Raw genomic sequence first — 23943 nt, forward strand, 5'->3', positions numbered from 1 at the left:
TCTCTCTCCCTCTCTCTCTCTCTCTCTCTCTCTCTGTGGTGGTTGCAGACGGATGCTGCCCTGATGTATGATGCAGTGCATGTGGTGGCAGTGGCTGTGCAGCAGTCCCCTCAGATCACCGTCAGCTCCCTCCAGTGCAACCGCCACAAACCCTGGCGTTTCGGCAACCGCTTCATGACTCTCATCAAAGAGGTACTGTACCACATGCAATGGATAACAGACAGAGAGAGGGAGAGAGAGAGAGAGAGAGAGAGAGAGAGAGAGAGAGATAGAGAAAGAGACGGACAGAGAGAGACAGGGCAAGAGGACGAAAATGTGTTTTCTTTTTTGTAAGCGTGCATTCCCTGAGGAGTGCTCTTCTCTGACCTGGGACGCTTGCTATTAGATATCTCTCCCACAGAAAGCGAGTAACTTATCTTAATCTGTGGTAATTATTCTTCAGTGTGCTAGATTCGTGGAAAACTAGGACGACTAATCTGAGCCTCCCTGTCATTTAAGCGCAGGATTCTACAGCCTATATATAGGCTTGCTAAAACCCTCACTGTTTGCTCTCAGAGATATCACAAGTAGCCTGCTAAGACTCAGACTGTAGGCCGGGCTGGGATAGGGTGCACTGGGGTGCGGGGATTTTGACACATTAAAGAACGCGTCTTCGTCTTGAACTGCCTGGCAAATAATCTCCAATCTCTCCACTCCGGGTGCTCTCTCTGAGGTTTTTCCCGCCTGACCTCGTTTGGATCCTTTTGTGCTGAAACTTCAAGCGAAGCTGAAGACTCTAAGCCCACCAAGCGGTGCAGAGGTCTCTGGGAGACCTTGCCCTAAAAGGAGCTGCTGTTTAACCAGACACCCACACACTCAGCGTCAGCTCCCTTTGAATGTGCTGGAGGCATAATGCTGGACTAATGCCTAAGATCTGCGAGATATGAGTGTGTGCATGGTAACACAATCTTTACTGTACCTGACCTGACACTCAAAACGGTGCATCAAATGTCATATCCAAACACCCAAAAGAGTGTTCAATAAAACCATGTGAAGAGTGATTGAGCTAAAATCCAAAAAACACATCAAAATCAAATTTGAAGTTGACAGTGTTTACTCACAAGTAAAGAGACAAGGGGAAAACATATATGTGTAAAATTTGTGCTTTTTTTTTTTTTTTTTTTGCTCTTATGTTAAGCAATACACAGCGAGTACATAAAGTTTGCAAACACATCTAGTGTGTTTATGACACTCTGGAAAGTTCTCTTGTTCATCTCCGGATGGTGATGTTTTGTTCAGGAAGTCTCACACTACACCTTTATCTCTCTTCTTGCTGACAAAGTTTTTGCTTCAGAAGTAGCACAGAAGCCCAAAGGAGTAAATCCTTCTAACATCTACCTGTGCTTGTGTGCTCCACTAATTGTCTGGAGTGCCTGTCTTTCTGTGTAGAAGTGTGAGAGTGAGTTTCTGTTTTAGTGACCTACTTGAAGGTGAAGTGTATCTTGTAATGAATAATGAATATCCTCCATTTTTGCCAGAAATGGAAGAATTTTCCTTGGCTTGTGCTCCTTGGTTATGATGAATATTTCTCTTGCACCTCTAGGCCCACTGGGATGGCCTGACCGGGCGGATAAATTTCAACAGAACTAACGGCCTGAGGACAGATTTCGATCTGGATGTGATTAGTCTGAAGGAGGAAGGACTGGAGAAGGTAGTGACTGCAATTTTGTGTCTAAAATTGTATGTATTGTACATACACTGTCTGTGGATTTCATATAGTTTGAGTTTCTTCATATGAGAACATATAAGAAGCGGGTGTCTTCATGTAAGAAGTTACATAAACACACACCCTCATATTCTCATACTCTCTCTCTCTCTCTGTCACACGCACACACAAGTACACTAACACACACACACACACACGCATGCATACGTGCGCGCACAGACACACACACACACACACACACACACACAGCCTTTCTCTCAGCAGCCTGTGTGACCTCTCATTTCTTTGACGCGTGTGTCTGCACCTCCATGAATAATTTACTCTTTTAATAAAATAACCCTTCAGAAGCCCTCCAGCTTCATGAAGGCTGAATTAAAGAGTTGATTTGCAATTACAAACTACAGCCTCGGCGTTTTGTGAAGGCATGTGAAGCACTTTGTTTTCGGTGGGTGAGAGTGTGTGGCCCCTGTGTGCTCTTTCAGTGAAATACACAAGCTACGTTGAGTGCCCTCAGGGATAATTTAGTCAGGACTGAGAGAGGTGCATTCTACCACCTGTCAATCACCTCACACCTTTTTCCTGTTCCCTCCCCCTGTGTCAGGGCAAGAGTAAATATCAACCCCCGACCGTACTCTCTTTCTTGGCTCTTCTCTTTAAAGTAGAGAGGTCACACAACGGCCAGACCATGTCTTGAGGGCTATGAATCTTCTAACTCCAAGAGTTAGAACTTCATGAAGTTGTTAACTTCACAGAAACTACACATTAACTTTAGAGCTTGACTTCCAGTAATCTGAAATGGAGTTCTTTAAGAATATGTTGGAGAACATTACACATGAAAGTGTATGAAAATTACTTTTTATATTGCATTATGATGTGTGTTTTGCAGATTGGGACATGGGATCCTGCCAGTGGTCTGAACATGACTGAAAACCAAAAAGGAAAGACAGCAAACGTCACAGACTCTCTGTCTAACAGGTCCCTGGTTGTCTCCACAATACTGGTAATTAATACCTCTTTTGAATATTTCCTGGTACCATTACGTGACACGTTTGTGTGTTCTTAAGCCCAGTTCTGTTTTGGAGAAACAGCCATCCTTAATCTTTTACAGTCTCACTAAATAGACAGCTTCGGTTACGAGAGACTTCTGCATGATACTATTCTCTCCATTATACAGTTTTTAAACAGCTTCTAGGTTTTCAAACTTGTTCGAGAAAAGTGCAATGAGAGGGCATTTCTTTTCAAAAAAAGTTTGAAAAAAAAAAGAAAGAAAGAAAGAAAGAAAGAAAGAAAGAAAGAAAGTACACAAATTATGAGTTGTGGAAGTGGCAGACCCTGCTGTGGCTCTTTTAGTGCATTTGAGGGTGCAAAGGTAATGACAGCTTGCTACCCTAGAATTTATTATTTTAATTTCTCTCTTCTCATGCCATTATTGCTCAAACACTCCTGAGATAGCCTACTGCCTGCCACAACCTACAAGAACCTACAACACTGGCTTTTAAATACCTGTCATACTTCTCTGATTTACAAGAATCCCTTTCAATTGGTTTGAACAGTTTCATTCTGGCCTAACTGGCTTATCTATTGTCCAATAAAACTATGTAGTTTGAGTCTGTCCCACTCCTCTCTCAGTGTATTACTACCAATCAGGGGGGTTCATTTTATTACTCAGCAATGCAAACCCACACTGTCTGCCCCAACTTTAGGTTGTAGCTCCCTTTCTGCAAGGGTTTTGCATTGGGGCCACCATTCGTATCTGTATCTGTTGGGATGATAATATTATTTGTATTTGTATTTGTATTCAGATATGTACTGTATTGGAAGTGGTTCAAAACTGTAAGGAAGGTCTGTTTTTAGATGCAAATCCAATGCCTTATAGTTGTCATTTATCATGATCCCATTAATAAGATTAAAAAGCTTCTCATATATTGAAACTGAGCAATAGTAGCCCTGTTGGAGAACAGTAACATAAAACGTTAAGTATCTACACAGAACCCCAACACCATCACATCCTACTTAGGGACACTGAATCATCAGAAAAGAAACAAAAAAAAAAAACAGACACATTCTCACATTCTCACATTCTCCACATCCCTCACATTTGGGGTCTCTAAACTAGCAGATAAAAAATGTGTTTCAAAATATGCAAAACTGGATAAATCTTGAACTACGCAAACAATGAAATGTGTGTAAATAATGCAGAGGTGGAAAAAAACCCAAACATTTAAAATATATACATTTGACCTCAACAGTATCACCATTAACTCACGGACACACATTTTTCAGCGAGATATTCAAAAAATTGCTGAAATAAACAGAAAAATCTCAACTCTGCCTGTAGATGATGTGCTTTAGCAGCGGGAAAGAGTAGCATAATACCAATCGATCATGTAGCCGACCAACGAGGCTTTAAAAGCAGAATTAGACATTTTAGAACATGCCAGATATAATTTATGTAGGATATGGTGTCTCTGTGTTTTTGTTGCTCTTGGCAAGTTTGGATTTCTGAGATAGACGCGATGCGAGACTGACCGCCCCTGCTGGCATCCTACCCTGTCTGGGATAGTCATAGACAGATATAGTCACACACACACACACACACACACACACACACACACTGCGGGCAATTTCGGTTAGTGTACTTTAGCATCATGTACTTGCAGGAGGACCTCAGATCTCGATAGTACTGACTTCATTATCAAAATAGACTCATCATTGAGTTGTAATATTTTTAGATGAATGTTTAATAAGTATCACCCTGCTTGCTTGTGCCACTTTAGTTTACAACATAATCAGCCCAAGAGCAGCGCTGAACTAACCTGCTGTTACCCTGGCAGGCTGGCCATGGACAACACGCACACACACACACACACACACACACACACACACACACACACACACACACGCAAGTAGTTGCCCTTGCTCCCTTATTGTGTTCCTTGGCTTTGCGCTGTCGTCTTTGATTCAGAAAATACAGTCGAGCCAGTTTAACAGTCAACAATATTGTGCTGCAATGATGACGTCACTTGTAAAAACAAACAAATAAATAAATAAAATTCTGTTATTCAGTAGCATTGTTTATTAGTTTTGAAGCTACTATTTCTGTGTTTTCCGAATATGGGAATTCGGCTTCGGGCACACCCCTACTTTTGACCAGGGAGAATTTTCAATGCAAACATAAAAACTGACTCACTGCATTTGAATGTCTCACTGGCTACACAGAAATGAAAAACATGACATAATTCAGTTAAATGTACATTATCATAACATGTTGACATATTGCCTCCTATAGCTGAGTAGAAACATCCTGTATGAGATGCATCATGGTCATTTGTCTGTAAATTTGCATCCGCAGAACTGTGCGTGAGTCACAAACACTAAATAGGAAGGTTCAGAAGTAAAGAAATCAAAAGCAATTTATGATCCCATTATTATGGAATGGGGCATAAAAATAACAATTTCTACAAAACTGAAAGGTGCTATTATTTATCTAGAATATGCTTGTTCTTGTGTGTGTGTGTGTGTGTGTGTGTGTGTGTATCTGTGTAGTTAAGACAGTCCCTGGCTGTAATTGCAGGATTAGACGTGAGTCATCTTGAGCAGACGGACTCATCTGAGCTTTGAGAAGAAAAAAAAAGAGAGAGAAAGAGAGAGCCGGGGGTGGGGGAGGGGGTGTTCGTTCATAATTACTGCGCTTCTTTTGACTCATGCCCATAGTGCTTGTCTCATTGTTTCTTTGTCCTTGTTCATGGCCTTTTGTAACAGACAGAATATTTCAACCTTGAGATATTCACCATAAGCACAATTTAGTATAAATCCATCAAGCATTCCGTCAATTAATAGTCTGACTGAAAGAGTTCACCTTACTTTCCAATGTCAAATTTCCATGCAGTTACATCAGTCAGTGACTGGTATTGGGAAAGAGCTCTGCCCAGTGATAAGTCCATGAGATCCTAGTCTACTGTCAGTGCTATCACGCAGAGTGATAAAAATGTTCATTGCAGATAATCTATGCAGTAAGGACTGGGAAAAAGAGAATGGTGTGCTATGACAATGTGGAATTGTCACAGTGGTAACTAGCAAACTCTGAACATCTTACAATATGCTTCAAATGGCAAATTTGTTTGTTTGTTTATTCTCAGACACCGTCATGACATTTTTCCAAACATACCTATGTGTTTATCAAGCATTCTCAGCACTACCGCCACAAAATCCTGTTGGCTTCCAGCAATTAACTTGTGAAAAAAAATGTTATAAGAGTTGGATTGACTGACTGAGGATGCTGCTAAGGCAAACGTAGCACATCAGAGAGCAGTTCCACACCCTGCCCGTGGTAGGAGGAGCTTAACGCCCGTCAATAAACATTTAGCATTCCAGGCAGGAGAAACAATTCATTAAAACAGAATTCAATATGAGACTTTTATTTACTCCAGTTGCACAATCTATCAGTTGCCGATCAGAATGAATTAAGTGGTACAAATCCTCACTCTCAGAGTCAGGCGCCTGAGGATCAAAGGTGTCACAAATGAGGAGAGAGACAGTGAGCAGAGCCAGAGGGGGAGAAAACGCAACGATGAAAGTCAGACTTAACATGAAAATTTAATGTGCTCAGGTTTGCTTTCTGGATCCTCTGTTGTGCTTGTGCTGTCTGGAAAATGTTTTTAATGGGCCCGCGAGTGAATGCAAACAGGCCAGATCTTGGCACGTCGCTTTTCAAAGGGAGTAATGATCAAGAAGAAAAGAAAGGTGAGGGCCCCTCCTCCGTTAAAGGAAGAGCATCATCATTTTTAGACCTTTTAAGGATATGATAATAATGCCAGCCGTCCAAGAATCTAGTGATATTGTTTGAGTCACTTTAGCACCAACACATTTACCTGATTTATTTCATCGTTGTTTTAGTAGTATGAGTTTTTATTCACAGCAGTTTTCCAGAATATTCCGATTCATGAAACCTACAGAATGTAGACTAAACTGCCAATATTCTTAGAATACTTATATTCTTTTTTTTTTAATAACAGGCATATTACTTTTTTAATAACATGTAAAATTAAGGTTCCATTTTATAACAAAATTCTATAATAAATAGCAAATGACGCTCAACTATTTGTTGCACTTAAACAACTGCTGGGGATGTTGGAGGGGAATCAATACAACCAAAATAAATGTTTAAATATGGCACAAAATTAACCAATATCTTTTCTTTTCAAAGAGACGCAAAATCCATTTTTTAATTCATTAGAGAAAAAAAAAGGGATGAAACTGCATTTAGGGAATGCATCTCTGCGGCATGTCTTATTGGTTTTTTTAGATTTATTTTTCTGTTTGGTTGTATGTTTTTTTTTCATTGAGTTAGGAGGTCTTTCTTTTTCTACCCACACTCTCTCTTTTTAATTAAAGATGCAATAGCTCTCCCTCAGTGGGGGCTCTAACACAGAAGAGGATTGTTGGAGGCGTGTAAGGCTCCATTCATATATTCATCCTGTACTTCTGTCAGATATTTACTCTACAGTCAGATTACACGCAGGACAGATTACCAGCGCATGTAGGCTTTTTACCAAATACACTACTCCTGTGTCAGATTATCTGTTCACACACGTCTTTTTCAAATGAGATTAATTTGGATTAAAGAGTTTTAATAAACTAAGCTGCCACTATCACTTTTCATGGTATGGGCGAGCTTCTGATATTACACTTCACAAATAGAGAGATTTCACAGAAACTATGGCAAAAAAGCAAAAAGTATGGAAAAATGAAATGTAGATATATATATGGATTTGCCCTGGACTAATGCCAGGGGGTTTTTATTTCCAGCACAAGTCTTTTTTTTTCCTTCTTTTTTTTTTTGTATAATGATTTAAATGTGTTTTTTGTTAAAGTGGAAGTTTACTTTTTTGACGTGGATTTTTAGACTGAACCCTTGGATTTTTACTTTTTTGTATGTCTCACCAAAAACACACACTTTGCTTAATGATCTAAAACATGTCTAAGATTAACTGATTTTCTACGCTGTCAAATAACTGCTGTTTCAAATAACTTTTTTTTTTTTTTTGAAAGAATGCAATGTGTGAAAAACCTAAGTTCTGAGTTCTATCTAGTTCTATAAGTAGAACCAGCCCACACCATGTCCATGTCACAGCTTGCATGTGAAAGAAAATAGTAGTCTACTTACAGGAGTCAAAAATATAAACAACAGTACAACATAGATAGTGGTTTAATGAAATTACTTGTGATAAAAATCAGGTCAGCAATTTAATTGCAAGGATTTAATTGAATTCAGTTGAGCCCACATGTCAGAACGAGTAGACTTCCCTTTTTGAATCAAAAGGCAATGGATTCAAATGTCTCATCAATTCATATTACACACATATACATGATGTAGTTTAATGCATAGGTGATATCCCTGTGAGAAACATTTACACGATGAATTGAAGATTTTGAAACATCTGGACAGTCAGTCCATAGTCATGCACAGACCAGTTCTCTGACAGCGTACAGCATGCTTCATAAACATGTTATCATGCCGACATGGAATATCAGTTACATTTCTCGTGTTTTAAAAAGCACATACTACAGCAATTAGACGAAACTCATCACAGTAAAGCACACTAATGACACCGTGCCAGCGGACTCAGGTGTTGTTTTTGGGTAATAAAAGGTTTTATAGGTTAATAGGCCCTTTGGCTGTCTATGGTAATTACAGTCTTTCACAGCTGACAGAGGATAAGGGGTTATGAGAAACTAATTGGCTGACAAACTCAAAACTGTGCTCTATGTACAAAAACGCAGTATACTCACTGGTGAGCCGGCAGATTGATAGAGAATGGGCCATTCTGATTGGCCGCTAGACAGCTAAAACAAAAAAAAAAAAAAAAAAGTCAAGAGTAGTGTGAGTCTCTGTATGTTCACAAAGTAAAGTAGGGTTACTCTTTATCATGAGTTTCTACACCAAACTATCTTTGTCAGCAATTCTGAACAGACAAGAAATATGTGCAAAGATTGAACTGCTCCACAGTGTAGGTTGCATATGTTATACCAAGGATTTCTTCATTCTACATTTTCAAGGCTAAATGTAATGGAAACTGTGAATGTTGTCAGCTGAAGACTTAAACAGGGAAGCAGAATTCTTTGTAAGTATTATCAAAGGTGTCTACCATTTCATTGGCTGGCTGGCTGGAATTTAGTCATCATTTTTTATATCACAGTATTTTTCATTTCCAGACAGCACTTAATTGTGTATCTGACAAAAAATCTATAGATTTTCCTGAATACGCAAAAGCTAAGAAAATAGAGAAAGAGCTAAGACGACAGGGGAGAGAGAGAGGGACAGAGAGAGAGAGAGGGACAGAGAGAGAGAGAGGGACAGAGAGAGAGAGAGAGAGAGAGATCTTTCACTTGTTTTGTCCCTCACTACAAAGAGATCAGTCCTTGTTTTCATGTTCGAGAATTTTTTTTTTTTCCAAAAGTTCTTTCTAGCAGACATCACAATATTTATGACAGACTGCGACATATTATTCAGTCTGATAGATGTTGCCTACAGCTGCTGCTGATGTCAGAGAGTATCAGATAGTATCACACATTTGTTTCTATGGCTGTCTAAATAAAATGCAAGCTGCAACTGCATACATTAAGCAAATAACTCTAGTTGGATTTACTGAAAAAAAAAAGTGAACAACAGCTTCATATTCCTGTCATTTGTATTTTGCGAAAAACAGTACCGGTTTCATAATGAGCAAACTTACTGTGACCAGTCAAATGAAGGTGATCCAAAAACATTGTTGGAACTCAAGGAATGATTTCCTTTAGGCTGTAGATTAGCCTGGCTTTTTTTTTTCCTTTCTACTGCGTCAACGTGTACAACGTTAAAATGTTCCCCTCACTTGAAAAACAGCAAACAGACAACATTGCAGATGCTTAGTATGAGCAAAGTACAAAAAAACCCCAAAACAAACATCAATATTAAATCCCCTCGAGCATCATGCATTTAATATGTTTAGACCATTCTAAAACATTGCAATACATTTCTTTTTTTTTTTTTTTCGCTCATGACTGTGCATGCAGCTTTTCAAACCGCAGCTCTGTTACCATGGTAATATACACGTGTGCAAACAGCGCTTCCAGACGTGCAGAGCTCAGTGGGTTATTTGACGGAGCTTTAGGACAACAAAAATCATATCTGCTGCTATATTAAAGACAAGAGACCCCAGGGAGCGGGCGGCAAATGCTCCCAAACAAAGCTCAACCCTGGCTGGTCTCCGCTGCCACGGTGGTTCTGTTCTCTCCACCAGCACACTGCTACCACCCCTCTACTCATCCCAGCAATACAGCCTTTAATGTGCTCTCCCTAGCGCCCTTTTGTTAAGTGTTAAAAGCTTTTATTGGCTATTTGGAAACGATACGGTCTTGAGTTGGCCCTGTATTACGTTCTCTTTTATCCACGATGAAACAGATCGGTTTAGAATGCCCTGGGGTTTTTTTTATATGATACCTTTTTTGTTTAAATTATTTACGTCTGGATCATATGTTTGTGCGCATGCTGATTTTTTATAAATATGGAGGTGTGAAGTGTAATAAGAGGGCTATTCGTGAGTAGGTATATGAAATGTCTCTTTTCAGAACAGAATCTTTACGTTGATTCACAGTCAGTTCATAGTTTATCTTTCTTAGACTCACAAACACACACACACACACACACACACGCACACACGCACACTCACACACACTCACACGTATGCACACACATACATTCAAACAAGCACTATACAGGTTATGCATGTTTGTGCGCAAGAAAACGTTGTTTCCATGCTGGACCTCCTGATGAGAAGAGGTTGTTTCTCATTGGTTCATTTAGAGGACTATGAATATTCAGTAGGTGGGCGGAATGGGGGAAGGGGGCGGTCGAGCGCTTATCGCTACTTGGATGCGTTCCATGGGCATGATGTGGATCCCTGGAGCATTTCTCTGATGTGTAAGGAACAGTTAACACCAGCTCTCAGTGTTACCCAAAATGCCTGCACCCTCACTGAGAAATCCCTGGCATTACCCAGAGGTGTCTGATACACTGCAATCCTCTTACTCATACTTCGCCTTGGGACAAAAAAAAAAAAAGAAAAAAAAAAAAACATGAGGTGAAATCAGATGTTTTTGTTTTTTCTGCCCTTTAATTAGTTTTCACTGCCAGTAAACACCTGTTTGGTAGTATGTTCCTCATTTTGTTTTGCTCTGAATATGAAAGAGAGGAAGCAGGAGCGAGAGAGAAAAAAGAGAGAGAGAGTGACTGAGAGAAAGAGAGAGAGAGAGAGAGACAGAGAGAGAGAGAGAGAGAGAGAGAGAGAAAGAGAGAGCGAGCACTCATAATGGTAATCTCCCCAGCTGTTTGTCCTACCAAAGCAGATCAGCGTACGTGTACACCATGGAGACAGCCTATCAGTTCATCTTATCTTATTTGCAGCACATCTGTAGGCCAAAGAGAGCAAACCACAGCCAGGTTACCCTGTCTGAATGGAACAGGGAGCTGGAGATAGGGAGGATTATCTCTTATTATGGTGACACATCGTACTCTATGCCTCATCTGCTGTGCTACAGGACGTCTGCCTGCGTGTATATGTGTTTTTGTGTGTGCACATGTGTATATGTGTGTGTGTGTGTGTGTGTGTGTGTGTGTCTGTGTGTAGATCCTCTCAGTAACAGCAGGGTTTCTTCCTCCTTGTGTCAGCATGATTCCAAGCAGAAAGACCTCAAAGCCAAAGTCTATATCTCTCCTCCGCATCGCAATCACTCTCAGTCCAGCTGTTATCAGTGTAAGAGGAGTTCACACCTGTCTTCTTTTTCTGCCTCTCCCACGGCAGGAGGAGCCTTATGTCATGTTCAAGAAGTCCGACAAGCCGCTGTATGGAAACGACCGCTTCGAGGGCTACTGTATCGACCTACTCCGCGAATTGGCCAGTATCCTGGGCTTCACCTACGAAGTACGGCTGGTGGAGGACGGGAAGTACGGTGCACAGGAGGAGTCTTCGGGCCAGTGGAATGGGATGGTCAGAGAGCTGATGGACCACGTGAGTTTACCACCCCCCCCTCCCCCCCGTCTCTCTCTCCATGTAGCCGCTGTATTATTGATCTACTCTAGCTCATGACTATACACTGATTAACAGCCAACTGTTTGTAAAACCTGCTGGATTTAAATACAACATCTTTAGCCTACTCCCTTGCGTGCCATAAAACGTTTTTGTTTTTTTTTTTTACAATATTAGAGCTCAGATATTTGAAATATCTTCTTTTTGAAAATGCCTCCTGTGCACAAAATCAATGAATATGGAGTATACGTGTGGAGTATGTGTGTGTGTGTGTGTGTGTGTGTGTGTGTGTATCCAGCAAAAAAGAAAGAGAGAAAGTGGGTGAAAAAGTACGAACTCCAGCATTAGCAGATAGACAAGAAACACAGCAGAGTGATTCCAGCATTACACTTTTCCCCTGTAGAGCTTATTAAAACACGCACGCGCACACACACACACACGCGCATACACACACACACACACACACAGACACACAGACACACACACTCGCAGACACACACACACACACAGCCGACCCCCCCCCCCCCCCCCCCCCCCCCCACACACACACACACACACACACACACACACACACACACTCACACACGCTGCGCGTGTGCGGGCACCACACACACACACACACAGCACACCTCTGCACTACCTCGTTAAGCTTGACAAAATGAGACCCAGATAGGATAGTCTCCATGCAGACGAAAAAATAACAGTCCGCACACCCGATATTCAATAGCTGACCCCATTACAAGTGAACATAAGCCCTGTGTCGCCCCCTCAGCATTTGAGACATGTCTTTTAGCTGCACATTCTATTGATCATGCACTGATTGTCTGGTGTGTGAAAACAATCCATGTGATTAGACTCAAAAGAGGTGTAGGCTTGTGTGAGAAATATACACAGGACAAGCAGGCTCCCTTTGCGTATTGTCTCTCTCTCTTTCTCTCTCTCTCTTTCTCACCAGACATATAGAGGACAGACTGTAATTGGCCCGGACAGTCTTTCACAGGGCTCTGGAGTCTGCAGATTGCTGAGGAAAAAAACAGTGTGTTGAAGTGGAGGCGATATAAATATCTTGTCAAAAGATTAAAGTGAGACAGAGAGAGAGATAGAAGGAGAGAGAGAGAGAAAGAAAGAAAGAAAGAAAGAAAGAAAAAGAGAGAGGGAGAAGGAGAGAGAGAGAGAGTTAGTTCAAAGAAGCAGAGAGAAGGTATAAGTTCCTATATTACATGAATTACTTTCTCCAAGATTAATTAAAGTAAATTATTATATCCATCTGCATCACTTTATTTGGTAAGAAAAAAAACCCCTTCCAAATAAAAAAGAGACATGAATATTAAACACCACCTTGAAAGTGAGAGGAGACCGAAGCTATGCTATGATTTAGACAGCTGAAACTCATTCAATCTTGGGTGATGTATGGCAAACCTTACTGGGGCAAAAAGGATATTTGGTTTGAGAAATGATCAAGTTGACCTTGCTCAGAGTACTTTACATTAACAGTCAGAGTGAAGCTGGAAATGTATCAAGCATCTCTGTCAAGCCTTGGGACCTGGATCTCAGCCCTAAGACTTTTTTTTTTCTTTTCCTTGATGTCTCTCCAGCTAATAACAGGTCAAAGAAAATAAATGGGGATTGTGATAGACTGCGTCGAAGGAAGTCAAAAGAACGACAAAGGTTGTTAAAGTACAAACCACAAAAAAAAAAAAAAAAAAAAAAAAAAAACCTGTCCGTGAATACGATTCACATACGTTCTGCAAACAAAGATTCATTTTAGTATTTTACAGAAAGAAAGAAAAAAAACATGGTGGAATGAAATATCAAATGTTTTTAATGGGGCGTGTATGGCACCGGAGAATGCTTTTATTGCAGTAAATGAAAATGTGATTTCATGTCTGTCCGTGACACTTCCCGGACCCCTGTAAACCTTTCCCCCCCCACTCCTCTGCAAGCTCACACCTGCCTCTGGCAGGACATGTATGGTCCTTCTTCTCATCCATCTTCCTCTGGGCGAAGAGGGAGTCTGTAGTTTCACTCCAGTGCTTCCGCAGTCTCTTAACACAGAGACGCAGGAATGTGGCTGTACATCATTAAAAACCTTACTGAACGGTCAAAGCTGCTGAAACTGTAGCTGCTAAATCAAGTACTTTAAGGAAAAGTGAGAGAGAGAGAGAGAGAGAGAGAGAGAGAGAAAGAGAGAAAGAGAGGGGGAGGAAGAGAGAGAGAGAGAGAGAGTGAGAGAGAGAGAGAGAGAAAGAGAAGAGGCTTTAAATTTCCACTTAAGTGCCGCTGGGACAGACTCTGTGGTGTGTAAAAAAGCCTGTTTTCTTAATTTGATTGCCTACTAAATGTTTCTGGTGCCCCCTGAATTATGGCCCATCTTTCTTCTGCTGTGTGTCTTGTGTTGACAGAAAGCTGACCTTGCAGTTGCTCCTCTGGCCATCACATACGTGAGGGAGAAGGTCATCGACTTTTCCAAGCCTTTCATGACACTGGGGATAAGTATTCTGTACCGAAAGCCCAACGGCACCAACCCGGGCGTCTTCTCCTTCCTCAACCCCCTCTCGCCTGATATCTGGATGTATATTCTGCTGGCTTACTTGGGTGTCAGTTGTGTGCTGTTTGTCATAGCCAGGTAACATGTCAGTTCCAACGATGGCATTTGCACTTGTAGACACGTGAACAGAACATCTTAACTTCACTGCATTAACGATCTAATCTCACATCTTCCTCCTGCACACTGTAATTGCAATATTAACCATTTAATCTACCCTGCCCCCACATACAAGTTACAGTCTCTTTGTCACTGGGTTAAATAACTATCACTCGATTCTTTTCAACAGTTACTAATCAGTAAATACTCAACAGCTCATTCTAATGATGAGTATACAACGACAGGAAATGTTTGATCCTTCTCTCAAAAGGATACAAAGACATGGCTAATACATTAGTGCCTTTTCAAAGTTAAAGGCAACATAGTTCCCTCCCTCAGAAAAAAAAAAAAGAGTGATGAGTAGTTCTTCCCGGAACAGAGGAGACGAGTCCCCTTGGCCAATATAATGGAGGATGTTAAGTGATTCCTCTCTTCTCTTTTATTCTGTACGGAGATTCAGTGCTCACTCTCAAGCTCAGTAGATAACACACAATGGCACAAACCGTATGAGCAGAGATGTTTAATCAGCCGTTTCAGGATAGGGTATGCATGTGTGCACATGCAGGAATGTGTGAAAGTGTGTGTGTGTGTGCGCGTGCGTGTGTGTGTGTGCGCGCGCGTGTGTGTGTGTGTGTGTGTGTGCGCGAGTGTGTGTGAGCGCTTTTGAATTTTCCCCATGTGAACGGAAGCACCCCCTCCTCCTCCTCCTCCTCCTCCCCACCTACACCCCATCCCTCGTTGTCCCCAGTGTCTCTAGTTTTTGTATTTTCTTTTCTTTTCTGATTTTTCTTCACCTTGCTTCAAATGCACATTTGCTACAAATATTAGAGCATACACTTTTATCAACAACAGAATGTCAAGAATAAATAAGAATTTCTTTTTTTTAAAAAAAAAAACAAAAAAAAACCCCTTTCCACCGCAGTCAGAGCTCGATTCTCTCACGACAAACGAAAAGGTCATCGGATAAAATTGAGGAACTACACGTGCTTCGGAAAAACCGAGGCAGGAGTTTGTTAGGTTATATTTCAACGGTTATGTGAAAGTAAGCTTCTAATACACTGATACCGCCAGAGACCAAAGAGGTTTACTCCACTGTACAGCTCGACAGTATCAAAGCCTGCATATCATTAGATGACTCGGCCCTTCCACATTTGAAAATGATTTGTGCTTTATGACTTTTTCTTTGCGCTATGAGAAGGATATGTTCTTTTAACCAGTCGCTTTCTCATTTACTCTTCCCCGGTTTGTCTAATTAGATCTTTTCAGCATCATTCTCATGCATCAGAAATTTAATTAGACGTAATTCACTGTAGTTCTTTCTTTTGTCTATTTTTCTGTTGTTTGTTTTGTAATTGTTCTTTTCAGTGCAGTCGTAAATACCATTTGAAGATATGAGATTGATGACTATAAAGCTCAGTTTGTGCTACTTTACTAAAGTCATTAAGTAGTGACACAGCTGAAAAACTGTTAGTTTATGTGTAATTTAAAATGAATTTTCACGAAGATTTATTTCTCACAGCGAGGAGCAGCTCCTAAAAATATACGGTCATATACAAATGACTTTTACTGAAGTACGTCTATTCCGTTACCAATAGATTATCCAGTAATAGCACAAAATTACCTTCCAAATATAATAGAAAAAGGCACTCCAAAATATAATTATCAAAAAAGTTTTAAATCTAGAAGTCCTTATGTCACTGGGCTGTGTTTTAGTTACTTGTGGTCAACATTTGAAGCATGGTGAAGAGAAAAAGAAAGAAAAGTGCCCATGTTAACTCTAAAACTTTTGGGAATACACAGCTATGTTCAGCCGTAAACTCAAGAGTTTTACAGTTAACACACTCGTGTTTTATTAATGTTACTGGCGATATGATCACACAAGAGTATAACAAGCTGCAACTGTCATCTAAGTTGGTTCAGAATATGCACCTACATCCTTAATACCACATTCAGTTTATGCTGGGTAAGTGAAATAAAAATTGGAGTTTTTGTGCTTTGCTACTTTTTTTTTTTTCCCCTCCAAACACAACAAAAGAATCGTAGGCACATAAAGCTAATAGCATGCAACTACTTCAGCACAAACCTCAGTAGTACTCTTTCAAGGCTTTGAACAAGAATATTGATGTGTAACGTGTGTGTATATGTGTGTGTCTATTTGTGCACATTTTTATATGCGTGCATATGTGGGTGCTTTGCATGAGAGAAAGGGGAGTGTGTGTGTGTGAGAGAGAGAGAGAGAGAGAGAGAGAGAGATCACAGGGTGACATAATGGGGACTGGTGGAGAGGCTTTTCTTAGGCTTTCTGCATCATGCAGTCTTTAGAATTCTTCCTTCTAGGTGCAATACAAAAAATCAAATATTTACAGACGGCTAAGATTTCTTTTTGCATATCACCAGTTTCTTTCTTTTTTTTTTTTTGTTGGTCTTTTTTTCTGTTGTTGTTGTTGTTGTTGTTGTTGATTTCCCTTTGCCTAGAAATTCCCCTCCTCTTTTCCTCTATATTTGTTTTGTGCAGCAGGTGATGAGACAGCTGATAAAAAAAGTCTTTATTGTAGACAGTAAGATGAATGATTTATCTCAGATTCTGAGTCACGAGAAACAACAACAACAAAAAAAATATTTATTCTCTATTGTTTTCAAAAGTGCTATTATGTCTCCAACAAGAAGAATGAATGAGGTAGCATTATTTATTTATATTTTTATTAATTTATTTATTTGTTCTTTGTGATTCAGAGAAACTGCAGGCATGATAAATGTATAGTTGTATCATTGGTTTTTTGGTGAGTATCACAATGCAATGTTAAAGCAATATCAAGGAATATTTGTAATTCAAATTTATAAAAGAATATATTCAATATATATATATATCTATATTTATATCTATCTATCTATCTATCTATCTATCTATATATATATATATATATATATATATATATATATATATATATATATATATATATATATATATTGTTCCCTCAAAGCTTGTATTACACATAACTATATCTAACACTACTTTCAACCCGCTTATATCACCCATTTTCAGCTCTACAGTAAGTGCACCTCAGGCATATGAAACAATGGAGTAGTGGATGAGCGTGCTGTGAATCTCAGGATGAGTAATGCCCTCACCAGGGCCTTCTGTAGGCCCTTATCACATCGCCTTTATTTCCAGGTGGAATATGCTTTTAAACGGCCAGACATTAAGATGATTTAGCACCCCCACGCACGGAGCCAGTTCTGGACGGGATAATTAGCAAGCAGACTCAGACACGTTTTGAGAAAATGGCCATACTTGGAAGAGACAGTGGGCAAAACTGGAGCATGTTCAGGTTTCGCTGCTTGAAAGAGGTCTGTGGTAGTATTCAAAGCCTGGCAGTGCTTAGGAAGATATAGACAAATCACCCTATGAATCAATTAACTACTCTGGAGTTGGGGGAAAAAAATCTTGTGGACAGATATGTTGTAAGTATCCAGGATTGTTGTATTTTGAAGTGGGCTTGGTTGACAGCACTGCTGATAACATACAGGGGAAAGGCTCAGTCAAATTGACAAACTGACCAAATGCCAGACAGGTAGAGTATCCTTGCTAATGGGTAGTTATTTCAGTCCGATATGTGACAAAGAGGTGTGTACTAAACACCCTGTCCAAACACTACGACAGCACACTGATCATTGATGTTCCCAGATGCATAAAGGTAAACAACATTATCGAGCAATGAGCGCTGTGTTTTGATGCACGTGCTCCATCCGCTACTAACTATCAGAGGGAAGATATTTAGATGCTAGCCCCTCCCTCTCTCTGATGAGGAAGATGACTTTTCATCATGTGAATGACCTCTTGAGTTTTCAGAGAGATTGACTGAGGCCTTATAAACAGCTGAAAAAATGGCTATTGTTTTTTTTTTTTTTGTTCCTTTCTTTTTTTTCTCATTTGTTCATTGTCTACTGTTATCTCTCCGTGTTGACCTTGCTCAAAGTTTTTCCTGCGGCAGCTCAGATGACCTGTGATAACTGAAGGTCAGTGTAATTGGATCAAACTGACAGCTAACGGTGGAGAGCACCTCCTTTAGAGGCAGAATAAACTGTGACTCATAAAATGTTTTAGTATTCCTTTTGTGCCTCTCCCTGCCTTCCGTAAGCCAGGAGAGGCCGTATGCGAATGACAACCCTACTCATCTGTTTTCTTGGCGTTTAGTAATTGGCTTTTCGGTACATGATCAGGGTAACATGGTGTAAGGCCTTTGTAAGAAGGGTCCTGGGCGCTAGCTGCGTACATCTCGACAAGGTTGCAGTTCAGCTGAACTCAATTTAGCATCGCAAACTGACAAGCACGCAAATATGTCACCAGTTGACTATAAATGGACAGATTGATTTAAGATCAAGGATTTCTTTTAAAAGTACATTTGGCAGACATTTCAGAATTCTCGAGCAAACGAAACATGTTGTTGCAGAATTCTAAATATGATGTGGTAATCTTTAAATGTGCCTAGCAACAGTGGTGGACACTTGACAGCAATGTCTATGTTCCGTGATGACATATTACTGAAAAGCCTGAATGCCCCTGCAGTCTTAATAATTATCAATAGAGCTTTCATATATACCTATTATAACCTTTTTTTTTTTTTTTTTTTTTTGAGTGATGAGATTGATCGTAACTTTTCTTATGCCTAGTTCCTTTAAGGTATACAAACCAGAGTGAAGTCAAATGCGCACCTGAGGGCTTGATTAGTCATTCTGTCTTACCCTCAGAAAAGCTTGACTCAAGATATTTTCTAATTCTTCCTCTCCAGCACAAATGAAATCAGGTCATGTGCTTAATTGTAGCCCAATCAACCTTTACTAATGTAATGTCAGTTTTATTTAACGTGAATAAATGGGAAATCTCTTTGCTGAAGAGGAGCGCTGAGAGAGGGAGAGAGAGAGAGAGAGAGAGAGAGCGGGCTTTAGATATGATGAAGCTGATTCGTTTGATCTGCTGCATTTTAATCAGCTTGTAAGATTATATGGATTATTAGATTTTTCTGAAGTGACAATGGAGTTATTCAGATTGCATCGATTAAATTATGAAGCCAATTGCCTTTGATGTGAATATGTCAACATGTACAGTTCTCATGGGTAGTGGAGTGGCTAGAATAACTGTGGGTGAATAGATTGTTTATATTAACGTTTTACATGACATTATAAGCTTTGAACCCTGGAGCTGCCAATGCTCTGCCCTCAACTAAATTGTCACAGATCTGATTTACGCTTCATTTACCTAACATCTGAACCATCAAATGCACTCGAAAAGTTGATTGTGATAAATTGCTCTTGTTTGGAATTTTTTTGAAAGTTGTCTTTTGTTCTGTTTACTATTTGTCTATAAATGATTTATGATCATTTCTAACCTGCCTCTCTCTACTTATGTCTCTCCAGGTGGATCAGTCTTGTTTTCTTTCTTTTTTTTCAAATATATATTATGCTGACTTTCCTTTTGTCTAAACTGAAGGTTTGTGTGTGTGTGTGTGTGTGTGTGTATGATGTGTGTTTGTGTGTGTGTGTATATATGCGTGTGTGTGTGTGTGTTCTGTATTAATCACCACAGGTTTAGCCCCTACGAATGGTATAACCCCCACCCCTGCAACCCTGACTCGGATGTAGTGGAAAACAATTTCACCCTGCTAAATAGTTTCTGGTTCGGAGTTGGAGCTCTCATGCAGCAAGGTAGACGCCTCTGCCTGCCCCCTTTAGCACACGTCCCACTCTTTTTGCTGGGGGTCAAACTTTGCTCTTATCAGGCCCACGGCGATGCATGGGTGCCTCTGTGCATGTAGCTAGATCCAGACCGGTTGCAAGTTGGTAGTATGAATGGGTATGGATGGTCTGGTGTGTGAGCACTGGTGAATGTGGATAGTGGGCGCTAGGCACTGACTACTCATGCATGTCACAGTTCCATAAACCCCTCCCCCCATTTCCTTCTTTTAGATTTCTGAACAGGTAAGTCCAAATCTTATGACCATATCTCAGAAAAAGATCCCTAATGATTGACAGTGACAGACAGACATGTACAGTGTGCGGTTTTCAGGCCTGGCCTTAACTAATATCTCCTGCCTACCTAATGCCACATCTTCTCAACTGTTGAACTGGGTTCTAAGATTGAGAAAAAAGGAAAGGAGTGTTTTTGTTGTTGTTGTTGTTGTTTTTTAATAAATGGATGATTTCATTAAAATGTAGGAGTAATATGCATGCCTCAGCAGATATGTTGCATTACAGATCAGCATTGTTGTTTGTATTCCTCTCAGATAATGCAACATACTGGAGACTTAAAGGCCGGCTAGCAGTCTTTGTTGGCATGGTTAATGTGTGGTCTGGAACTGCATTAGATTGAATGGAATGGAACACTGAGGAGATTGAGTTGCCATGGCAAGTTAGCAGTCCTACACTGAGATAGATTTTTCTTTTTTTTTTATTTCTCCCTTGATACTTTCACTTGTTGACTGACAGAAACTACTGGACAGTGCATGTAGTGGAGAAGGCAGCATGAATGCTTGTTTAAACTGTTGATTTAAGAAGTGGCCTTAAGAGGTGAATTACTATGTAAATGTATATATAATGTATATAGCCTTCCATGTAACATCTGAAGCTGAAGACAAAAAGTGTCCAGGTTTCCATTTGGTGACAAAGAGAGTGGTGCCCTGTTAGGGTTAAAAAAATAGAGAAAAACTGGGGATGCATTTGAGCGGAGAGGTTGAGAAGATGTGGCTTTTGGGACAATGAGGAGCAAAGGCAAGGTTAAAGGAGCACTCTGTCTGTTTGCACATGTCCACGATGAACCATGTAGCACTACACTGTAGAGAGGCTCCCTCGCCCGTGGCTTGCCAGCCCCCAGAAAACTGTGGGATGTAGTGTTTGGACATGACGTTACCTTGGGTACATGACAGTCAGCCCCAACCAGGTTCTCTTTTGGTCTGGCCCACTACGGTGAGGTCGAACCACACTGATCTCTCAGGTCTGCTGGGGTAAGGTTCTAAGCTGGTAAAACATGCCACGTTCACTTGGGCCAAATGTCTTTTGTCATTTTTTTTTTATCTCTGTTTTTTTCATTTGAGTGACTTTTTTTTATCTATGTCTGGTGTTGGCTGCAGGACATCCTGAGTGCTGATGATGTGGTTGCTAAATAATGTCTGACTTTTCTCCTGACTGTTAGAGTGAAGAAATGGGTGAAAAAGGTCTCTTTTAACTCGTTATCAATTGTGGTCTGGGCAGAGGACTGGATCTGCAGTTGGCTGTCATGTCCAAACCCTCTCCTTTGATTGACAGGTCACTGAACAGACTGTGGGAAAGTTAGAGCAAAGCCTCATTTTTAGAGGCCAGAATGTGCTAGTTCCCCGTTCCAAAAAAATGTGTATCTTTCTCACAGTCGATTGCCTTTGGCTACACACTGAATGTTTGACATCACAGCTTTCAGTGCCTTCTTATGCTTGAGAAAAATGCCAACTTAAGTCCTTGTACTGTTCCTCTACAGCTTCTACCATTTTATAGTAATGGGCCCTCACGCACTACATGCAGTTTCTCTGGTCCCTCTTATGCTCAACCCCTGATTCATCTCTCCTGCATGAGCTTACAAATATTTCCACCCTAGATGAATGAAAGAGAGCAGACAAGAATACTTTTTCTTTTGTAACATAGAAAGCCCGTTAATTTTTCTATGGAGCAAATTACCTTATGATTGCAGGGTAATTATCTAGCCTGAATAGAACAGTCATTTTAAAGACCCTTTGCTGTAAAACCTTTGATTTTTAGTGACTTGTTTGTTGCTGGTGTACAGACAGGCTTTGATTTTTTTTTTTTAGAAAAGTGTACTGAATTAACAATTAAAACTCTAATTATTCTAAATTACCATTAGATCTCTTCTGTAGGCTATGCGTACTTGAACAATGCGTTTGTGATCAAACTGTGAGTCCTGTTTGTGAGTCCTGAACACAACCGTTTAGCATGAAGCATTCTTTCCCTTGGCATTAGTCGTAGCCTCTATCACCAAAACTCAGCCATGCCCTGCAGCTGTACTCTTTCCTGTTGCTGTGCACTAAGACCAGGCAAGGTCCTCTGGTGCTGACCCTCACTAGCTGGTTACCTGACCGGCTCTGACGGCTCTGTCTGCTCCTCTCCACTAGGCTCAGAGCTCATGCCCAAAGCACTTTCTACCAGGATAGTTGGAGGCATCTGGTGGTTCTTCACCCTCATCATCATCTCCTCCTACACAGCCAACTTGGCAGCCTTCCTCACTGTAGAGAGGATGGAATCCCCCATTGACTCAGCAGATGATCTTGCTAAGCAAACCAAGATTGAGTACGGCGTGGTCGAGGATGGTGCCACCATGACCTTCTTCAAGGTTTGTAAAGTATTACTTTATCAGCTTGTCACTAACTCAGTAAATCAGATGGCAGTGAATCTCGATATAAATACATTTGCTCTAAGTGCAACACATGTATAAAAGGAGAAAGTTAGAAAGGACATGGAAAGGGAGTTTAATGGATCCAAACGAGGGACATTTCAAGAAAATGTGTTTCAAATCAAGCTGATGATTCAAGATGTGGCAATAAAATCTTCAGAAAGAGGATTTAGTTAGAAACGGCACTAAAAGATGAGATTACAAGCAATGTAAAACTCACGTTCAATTGCCATAAGAATGACTGCTCTCTGCTCCGCTTGGTTTTATGGCTGCTATTTTTTTTCCGAGTCTCCCACTCAGTGAGTCGTCTTAAGAGGCAGTAAGTGAAATTCTGAAATTCAACAAGACAGAGACTGGGTGTATACAGAAAAGCACAATATTAGTCAATAAAATGTTTATTGTTTGACCTATTGTAATGAGGGGAGCAGGTTACCCTCAGCATTGTGATCTAATTCTGGTGATACTGACTGAATCGTCTTTTACTGCTGCAGAATCTTATGGTGCTGCTTTGATGCCTGAATGCACAAGTACTACCAGACTCTTTCTTTCTAATCCCATAAGTACATGCTCATATAGATTCAGTACAACACATCAAGGGTTCTTATTAAGTCAGCATTTATTAGCTGTATCTCCACATGGAAAGTATCCCACTGTGGCTTTCATGTTACCCACTGTTGTTTTTTGTCTCAAAACCATGGCATGGGAGAGGACTGCAACACATGATCACATTTTTGCCAGATGGTTTTGAAATCTGTTTTTTTTGGGGTTTTTTTCGGATGGCTACTCAAGATTTTAAGGGGTTCGCGTTAGCTCATTTCCGCTCCCTCTAAGTCTCCAATACACAAACAGAGCCATTTGGTCCTCAGCGTTTCTTTTCTCTCTTGTAATGTGCACTGCAGTGAGACCGAAAAACACACAGCAATTTCACATCAGTTTTAGGATTTATCAAACCACTAGCGCACGAATCAGATTGCTGTATGTTTTCAAATTGCAGAATTTAAGACTCCACATCAGCATGACAAACAAACAGAAGCGTTATTTCATGTTTTTACGTTTTTGTTTTTTTTTTGTTTTTTTTAAGTCTGGATTTTTACTT

The 23943-nt window shown here is 40.3% G+C and overlaps 1 protein-coding gene across 1 annotated transcript in view; it reads left to right on the top strand.

Annotated features, from left to right (window-relative positions):
- Positions 1-23943, top strand: part of grik2 (glutamate receptor, ionotropic, kainate 2) — a 108074-nt gene that overhangs the window by 63125 nt on the left and 21006 nt on the right. Inside the window, exons 7-13 of the mRNA XM_030781100.1 lie at positions 49-192; positions 1583-1690; positions 2592-2705; positions 11548-11754; positions 14175-14398; positions 20001-20119; positions 22570-22787. Coding sequence (XP_030636960.1) covers positions 49-192; positions 1583-1690; positions 2592-2705; positions 11548-11754; positions 14175-14398; positions 20001-20119; positions 22570-22787 — 1134 coding nt within the window. The remainder of the gene's footprint in view (positions 1-48; positions 193-1582; positions 1691-2591; positions 2706-11547; positions 11755-14174; positions 14399-20000; positions 20120-22569; positions 22788-23943) is intronic.

Source organism: Chanos chanos, chromosome 8 (genome assembly GCF_902362185.1).
Source record: "Chanos chanos chromosome 8, fChaCha1.1, whole genome shotgun sequence".
Lineage (NCBI taxonomy): Eukaryota > Metazoa > Chordata > Actinopteri > Gonorynchiformes > Chanidae > Chanos > Chanos chanos.